This window comes from Orycteropus afer, unplaced genomic scaffold (assembly GCF_000298275.1).
Source record: "Orycteropus afer afer isolate SDZICR_OR568_19922 unplaced genomic scaffold, OryAfe1.0 scaffold00800, whole genome shotgun sequence".
Lineage (NCBI taxonomy): Eukaryota > Metazoa > Chordata > Mammalia > Tubulidentata > Orycteropodidae > Orycteropus > Orycteropus afer.
In genome coordinates this window covers 446,679-455,698 of record NW_006922387.1, presented here as the reverse complement: position 1 = coordinate 455,698, position 9,020 = coordinate 446,679, and the positions used below count along the sequence as shown (strand labels likewise).

Below are 9,020 nucleotides of genomic sequence, written 5' to 3'. Positions count from 1 at the left end.
CAAACCTTAGCCTCCATGACCCTGAGACCAGAACTAGATGGTGCACAGCTACCATTTCCAACTGCTCTTAAAGAGGTCACATTAGAAGGTCCTGGACAGAGTAGGAGAAAAATGTGGAACAAAATTCAAAATCCTACAAAAAGAGCAGACTCTCAGGTTGAATAGAGATTGGTGGAACTCCTGAGATTATGGCCTTACGTCATCCTTCAAGCCTGGAACTGAATTGACCCCCAAGACTCAACTTCCAGCCAAATACTACACAGATCTGTGAGGTGAATAATAACACCAGGGAAGTGTGTACCCCTTAGAACAAACAACATTTGAGATCAAAAGGGTGGTAATTGACCAAGGACAATGTTCAGAAGGCAGGAAGGGAAAGGAAAAAAGAAGGAATGGACAGAGAAACACAGGAAGTAGGATTACATCATGTGGATTGCAATCAATGGCATGAAACAAAATATGAATGGTAGAATGGAAAATTTATTTACTCTACAAAGCTTCACCCACATCAAAATAATTAGAAAAAAAAAAAAAAAAAAACAACAGACTAGCATAGCAATCCATGGCATGCAAATGGGAATAACATATTTTTGAAATTAGTTTAGAAATAAATTTCAACTATCATAAAAATATCCACAGCCTTAGCAATATTTTCTTTTCTTTTTTTTTTTCTTCAAAACTTCATCCCAAAGATCTAATTTACAAAGAAAGAGTTATATACCAATAAAAAAGTTCTCTGCAAGTGATCTATAATAATAAGGGCAGAAAATTGACTAATTGTCTGACAACAGTAAAGTCTCTAGGATTTGATCCATTTTTTAAATCACAGTCAAAAAAGTTATAGGAGATGTGAAAACCACCAATGCATGGAATCATGGCACAGTGGTTAAAACACAGTTATGGAAGGCATATGCAGCCTGGTTTCCAATACCAGCTTCCCCCTGTATTTCCTTTTGAAATGCCTTTTGTGGCATTTGAAAAGTTCCCAAACATTTTTCCCCTCAGTTTCCTGGTAAAGTAACTTGTAACCTGAAATTTGTACACACAAATTTAACTTCCTCTGATAGACTACATTATTAACGACTGACAAAGAATGTATGGCATTGGGCCAATCTTCTGCAAGTACAATGAGGATGGTAAGCATGGCTCAGGACCTGACTGTTTTTTGCTTTGCTGTTCTTAGGGTTGATATGGTCAGAACCAGTCTGACAACACCTAACAACAACACTGCAAAAGAACTTTTTAAAGTGGTTTTTTTTTTTAAAAGAAAAAGAAAAAGATATCACTTGGAAGACTAAAGTGCCCCTGACCCAAGCCATGTATTTGCATATGAAAACTGGTCAATGACAAACAAAGCTTGAAAAAGAATGGACACATTTGAATTACAGTGTTGGTGCTCAGGGCCAAGATCAAGTGGTACCTATCCCAAGAGGGTAGTTTCTCTTAGAAAACAAAAGGTAGGAAAGCCATCATCCCCCCCCACACACACACACACCCACACACTTGGGCTTCACTACTGGCAGGATTGTTTCTGTGTAATTACAGCCTTTCTCATCATAGACCTCTTGCTATCCCACTTACCCCACAGCCCTCTATACAACTTAGAAGAGGTGAAGGGATGGCCTTGGTGCATTGAGAAGCAACACAGGGAACAGTCCATTCTCCTGCACAACATTAATACCCAACATGGCAACACTTCAGCTCGGGCAAGTTTTCCCTTGCAGCATTGCAATCTTCTAAAAACTCCTGTGTGATATTATTGTTACTGCTATTATTCTTTCCATTATTTTAATGTGGAAACTGAAACTCAAAGAGGTTGGATGAGTTGACTAAAGTCCTCAGTAAGTGATGGAGTCCCTTCTGCTTCCAAATGCTAGGTTTTGCCATTTCACCCTGTTCATCTGATCTAAAATATTCTCTCCCGGGAGTTGTCTTTGAAGAGATTTATCTGGGAAAAAATCATTACATACAAATTTTTTCCTTCCCTCCCTCTGTTTCTTCTTACTAACTGCATTCCATTTCCTGAATGTTCCTAACGCTCTTGTTTGTATCCAAGACATTTTTCCAGAATTACTTGTTACAAAGTAAATAATCCTATTTTTGATGCAGTCACACTATTTCTATGAAGTACAAATAATTCAATTTGATCTCCTATCTCTGTTGTTGTTGTTGTTATGTGCCGTCGAGTTGGCCCCGACTCATAGCGACCCCTTCTTGGGTTTCCGAGGCAGTATCACTACGGAAGTAGGATTGCCCAACCTTTCTTCCGAGGAGTGGCTGGTGGATTTGAACTGCCAGCCGTCTGGTTAGCAGGCAAGTGTCTTAGCCACTATGCTACCAGAGCTCCTATCTCTAAGGAACATAATTTCTCCTTTATCATCAAGACAGGAAAAACACCAGGGGTTTGCAATCAATGGAAAGTCGTTTGGTGGTGGGGGTGGTAGGAGTGGAAATTAGTTTCAACCATTTGCCTTAGCATGGATAATTAAGACATGAATCAACCATAGCCAATGTTATAGTTAATTACTATATTAACCATAGCCTGTCTCTTCACTGTTACTAATTGCCAATAGCAGGTCCACCTGAAACTACACATAACTCATCTTATATATCATTGACTCCAGCACTAACCTGGTACATCAGACCAGGTAGCTCATTGAACTTTTAATTTGTGTTTACTTATAGGAAGACTTACATTGGCCACACAATGGTTATTTAATTAAATATTTTGTCATTGTAGTATTCACATATTCAGATCTAGTTATGAGTCAATATCATTCCACAGCATTTTAAATCACATATAAATGGATTATATTATTTCATTTAATTTCCAGCCACATATTTCACAAAGTACTCAAAGTTGCCTCAGCTATACTCTTTAACATGATACATCATTTCATAATCTTGTATATTTTGTGTGTGTCACTCCTTGGAAGGAAGACTGGACAACCTACTTCGGTAGAGATACTGCCTCAGAAATCCCAAGGAGGGGTGGCTATGAGTCGGAATCGAATCCACAGCAGTGAGTTTGGTTTTTGATACACTCTTATGCAACATCTTACCTCTGTTCTTAGCTCAGAGATCTCTCTGTCCTTGCTGTTTTGAGATTTTGATCCTTCTTTTACATCTCTTGATATTCCTTCCACTTCATTTTCATGTTGACTGTGAAAAATGTTAATCTGAAAAAGCAAAGTTAAATCTGTAATCACACAGATGCTATAAGACTGGCCCAGGATAATCCACACTGGACTTGCTCTTGTTTTTTGTTTTTTTTTTTCCTTTTTGTGTTAGGTCATTTTTCTTCTCTGTGGATTCTGGCAGGCTGTGTTGTTGATGTTCTTCTTATTGTTGCTGAACCATCTATGTTTGCACCGTAATTGAATGCTGAGATGTTAGAAAACCAATCAGTGAATCCGAATTCACTCATTGAAAAAAATGAGCAAATTCCAATTACCTCCACAAACTCCTGAACAATATATCGATTACCTTCTTACAATAACCAATTATACTGATATTTAATCCTGAATGTTAGCACTCCAGCATTCTACTATTTCTATTATCTGTAAACAATAAATATTAAATTGATCAAACAGGTAAATTTGGAAATGGAAACACATAAATAAATACATTATTAAGTGAAAAAGATATTGAAAATCTACAGCGTAAATTTTCCCCACAACTGTTTTTATATTCAGAGGTTCCCAGCAGAACAATTAAGTGTAATAAGTATATAAAATGTGTAGATAAAAACATGCATGATATTTTGTTTTATTAACATATTTTTCACTAAAATACTTAGGTAAATCTTTCCAGCTTTCATATTATGTTGTATGCAATCCCATGATAAATTAAAAAAGAAAAGCTAATATTATGCCATTTAATTAAACCACTAAATGATAGAATCACTGATAATGTTGTTATTGTTGATAACAATAGTAAGCATGTACTAGCCTCCAAGGACTAAACTTGATTGATATGCAGTGCCTTAGTTAATGCTACTACATGGGGATTAGGTGTTGTTACATCCCTGCCTTCTCTCTATATCTCTGGGCCTGGTATCTAGAGAACCCTGGGAAAGACACATTGCAATGATTCTCTGACACACAGCATGCAAGCAGAAGTGGGGGTAACAGCAGAAACAGCAGATGTCTTAGCCCAATCACACTGGACGTGGACTACAGTGGAGGTGGGGGCTGATTTGTCAACAAACTAGAGACCCTCCATGTTCAGTTGGTACCATGGAAAAGGTACCACAGGACATAAGAATGCGAACAGGAGATAACAGCACCAAGTTCATTGAAATTCTGTTTATGCACGTTTCTCCCACTTCTATGCAAATCAGACAGCTTTGCATTAATCCTTGTCAAAAATAAAATTAAAGTGACTTAGCTAAAGAAAATGATGAGTTGCAAGGGTAACATGGAAACAACTCGCTGTGGTTCAGATTCACCAAAGTAGAGTCTAATTCATGCTGGTAATTGGATGCCCTAGCTTAACTTCTAAAATCTTGGACTCTAATTCAGAGGAAATTAAATAAATGAATAAACCCTTCCCTGTCAGCAGAACTTTCAACAGCTTTACCACTCCAGGGGAAGATGAGGCCCCAATAGTGGAGGAAACCCACCTACCTAGACCAAGTCCACTTTCATTCATAACTGTGAAAGGGAAGTCAAGACTCTCTGGACATACAAAGAACCCAAGACCATAAAAAATAAAAAAGCAAAAAAAAAAAAGATCAAGATCAAGATTAAAAATGAGCATAGCTGATAGGGAAAAAAAAAAAGGAAAAAATACAATTTAAGATATGAAATAAATATTATTTAAAAAGCAAATCATTATCTTCAGAAATAACTGACATTATATTGCATTCATAAATAAGAGACAAAGAGCAATTTCAAAATTTTAAAGAAAAATAAAGGATATCCTCTAGGAATTTTTTTTTAAAAAAATGTCTAATATTCCTTAATAAACATTCATTTTAAACAGTTTGAAGATAGGCATTGAATGCTGTAAAGTCCCAAAGTTCAGTCTACCTACCCCTTCTTTCTAGACCTTCCTGCCCTTGGGGAGCTCATGCGTGATGGCACTAAGACTTTTCAAAATGCTAACAATTGCCCAGCATCTGTCTCTGATCTGTGGTTCTCCCCTGAACTGTGAGACCTCATGCCCACATGCTGCTGATCACCTCTGTAGGCATCTCAAACTTAAACATTGGAAAGCCAAAATTAGCACTTCACCTGCAAGTCTGGTTCTCCATCAGCCTTCACCATCTCCATAAATGGAAATTCCATTCTTTTTTTTTTGACTAGGCCAAAAGTATTGGATTTATTCTTGGCTCTTTTCTCTCTCTCACAGGCCACATTCACACTAAAAGCAAATCAATTCACCTTAACCTTGAAAGCATATAATAAAGCCAGTCACTCCTCTCTTACTTCTTGCTTCTATCCTTGGTTTCATACTCCCTTTCTCAACACTGCAAACAAATGAATTTCTTAAAAAGCAATGCAGATAGTCTCACTGCTCTGCTCAAAACCTTCCAATGGCTTCCCAATCTATCCAGAGTTTAAGTCAAAATCCTTACTATATACTCGGTCATATCCCCTCTGTACTCTAATTTCTTTCTCCCCCTCCCCTTATTCCAATCTAGTCACTTAGGCCTTCTCACTGCTCCTTACATACTCCAGGCATGCAAAAGCCTATCAGAAAATAAAAATACAAATGAGATATTGCACAGCTGATTAAAACAATGGATCAAGGAAAAATTGATGACTGATGAATGGAAATCCCTTAAAAGTGAGTTATTCTGATCATTTAAAACTTATACTTTTGGACTCAAAATAACCTTCCTTTTACCACTTGCTTCTTCAAGTTTATGTTAATGGAGCTGTAATCAAAATCTATTAGTAGCTGAAAAGCTGAAAGTAGTACACTCATAGATACTAAAGATTATTCATTTAGCAGAATTACAAATGTCATCCACAAATGATATATCACCTCAGTTAAAATGAAAGTGACAGAAATAGAAGGTTTCTGACTCATTTCCAATGAGTCAGCATACAATGCACTTTCTAAGTTCATATATTTTATTTAATATTTTGTCTTACAAGGCTCCAGCTCTCCCAAGGTTGCACCATCATATGATCAAATCAAAATCACTCTTTCAAAATCAGCATTTCATACTGAAATATTTTTGAAAGATTAAACTAGGCAAATTGCCATATCTCTGATTTTACAATTATCTGCCATTATTTGCTTCTGGAGAATTAACGCCTTCTGCAAATTTATATTCCAGTGCATTCAGAGCTTCGTGCAGCAGATAATATTTCTGAAGATGGTCTACCTTATAAACATGATGTAACTTATAAATAGAAATATTTTCTTTTTTATTTAGATATCATATGAAGAGAAAATTTCATTTCAAGGGGCACAGAGATATATCTAAAACACCCTGTTCTTTTATTTCCCCAAAAATTTCATCATCCAAAGTGACCTAAAAGGACTAAGTAGTTAATGTGGATTTCAAAGGTCCAGGTTGGTAAGAGAATGTGTTGAGTATTTATGTCAACATTGTTAACAACACAGCATGATGAAATCTCCCCTGAATACCAAATTCACCATTTTTCTGTAACTCTTACCAATGACTTTACTGCTTCCTCCATAGGAAAATAGAAAATATGTCTAGACAAGTCACTCAGCTTCCTGGAGCAAACTTTTAAACGTGCATGCATCTACACGAGTCTTTTCCTTTTCCTCCTACTAAAGAAATAAAATGTTCTTCTTTGATGTGAAGGCTAATCTCTCCACCTAATCTGTCACATGCTTAGGACAGGACACCTGTGGGTCCTTGGAGAAGTCATTCTATGAATCATTCCTCTCCTATACCTTCCAGTGTCCTCTGTCTCGTATCTCCCTTTCTTGGCTTCTCTCCTGCTGACATTGAATTGCACCGTATCTTCCATTTACTTTGGATAGTGTTCTAGTTACCTAGTGCCACTCTGACAAGAATATGCCACAAATGGAATGGCCTTAACAAACAGGAGTTTATTCTTACAATCTGGAGGCTTTAAATCCAAGTTCAAAGTGCCAGGCTCTAGGGGCCGGGTGAAAGCCCCTCAGCCTTGGGCTTTAGCTCTGCCTCTAGCTCCGGGCCCACTGAAGCTAGAGACTTTTCTTCATTCAGACAGCTGTTGGCTGCTGAGGCTGCCAAGCCCAAGGTTGACAAGTAAAGAGGCACAGTCCCAATGTTACCAAACCACACGGCAGGCCTTTCATTGAAGTCCATTGTAAGTCCCAAGGTCGGCAGAGCATGGCAGGCTGCTGAGCGACAACCCAGCTACCTGCAGGGTCCAAGCATGCCATAAGCTCAAGACCATTCCCCAAGGCTTCTCCTTATGTACAGGAAGCAGACCACATCCCAAAGGCAGCTACTCAGCTGCTTGTGGTAGATCCCACCATGGAGCTGATTGCCAGTCTCCTCATGGGGAATAACTACCACCAGCTGCCCAGCCAAGCTGACACACAAACTTATCACAACAGGCAGGGAGGTGGTGTGAGAGAATAAGGTTGGAGAACATCCTTTTGTCTCCATTCCCAAGGCTGCCATTTCAGCTCTTTGCTTCCTTTCACAATCCAGTGCCCTGGAAGAGTGGCTCGATTCACATCTCCCACATCTTCCCCTCGTGATCACTCTTCCGCTCTCTGGCTTCTGCTGCCACCATTCTCTTGACCCACCGAGATACAATATTTAGTCATCACCGTACTTGAATCTATGGCAGAATTTGGGATTTTTAACAATGTCCTTCTTCAAACACTTTGTTCCCCTGGTTTATCCAAAGAAAGGGTTTCCTTTTCAACTTCCCTGCCAACCTTTCTAAGACTTCTGTGGAATGTTCCCTACACTTTGGTCTGCCTATTGCCAATCCTCTAAACTCTTATTCATGTCATTCAATCCCTTGATGAGTTCATCTTCTTCCATGGCTTCAGCCACCCTCTTTCTGCTTATTGTTCATAAGTAAATAAGTAATTATATTTACTTACTGTGCTTATGAATTCAAAATCCAGACAAACATTTCCCCTCTAACTGAACTTATTCAAAACTGAATTCACTATCTTTTGTCCTCAAATTTCTTTTCCTGCAAACATTCTTTCTTGGTTAATGGCTATTCAATGACAAGGCTAGGAATGGTTACATGTAGCTTTACTGTATCCAATGACATCCAAGAACTACATACATTTCATATTCACCATCTTCTATTTTAAAAAATGTATTTGTTAATTTTATTTTGAAATTTTATTTCTATTCTACCTCCTCCAGATTATCATATTGGATCTATGTTTACACTTGAAAATGTTCTCACTCTATAGTACACAATAAAATCTGTATATAAAATGTGTCTTATGGCTGAGGCACTCTGGTGGTACAATGGTTAAGGCATTTGACTCCTAACCAGAAAGTCAGAGGTTCAAACGAGCAGGTCAGTGGGATAAACATGAGGCAGTCTGCTTCTGTAAAGAGTCACAGCTTTGGAAACCCTATAGGCCAGTTCTACTCTGCCCTATAGGGTCACTATGAGTCAGAATCAAATTGATGACAGTGGGTTTTTAGTTTTTATTGTGACTGTAAGGCTCCACATATCAAAAACTTTCTTTTGTATTGAATTATCTTAATAATTATGGCTAGTCCATAGCTACTTAAAAACCACACAAGACAGAATAAAGTTTGATAAGTAATTACTAAACGTAAAATAATCTTTACTGGAAATACATCTCTTAATGAGGTGAATGGATAATTTTTTTTTCTCAGGTAATTAGTATATCCCCACATGAAATTACTTGCTGATAGAATGAGATAGGAATTATCATCAACTTTATTCTTTTTGTGTTAATGTAGGCCCTGAGAAAGTTGATCATACTAGTTAGATAGAAATGGAAATGTTGATATAACAGATCTCGATAAAGGAAGGGAGCAGGAGAAGCTGGGGACCTCTGCAGGGGCAGGATATCCAGGTAAAAAGGGGTGG

At 37.8% G+C, this 9,020-nt stretch overlaps 1 protein-coding gene across 1 annotated transcript in view; it reads right to left on the bottom strand.

Moving 5' to 3' along the window:
• The window catches only part of CCDC102B (coiled-coil domain containing 102B), a 219,591-nt gene that overhangs the window by 178,514 nt on the left and 32,057 nt on the right, over positions 1–9,020 (bottom strand). Inside the window, exon 4 of the mRNA XM_007957821.1 lies at positions 3,063–3,179. Within this exon, the coding sequence (XP_007956012.1) occupies positions 3,063–3,179 (117 nt within the window). The remainder of the gene's footprint in view (positions 1–3,062; positions 3,180–9,020) is intronic.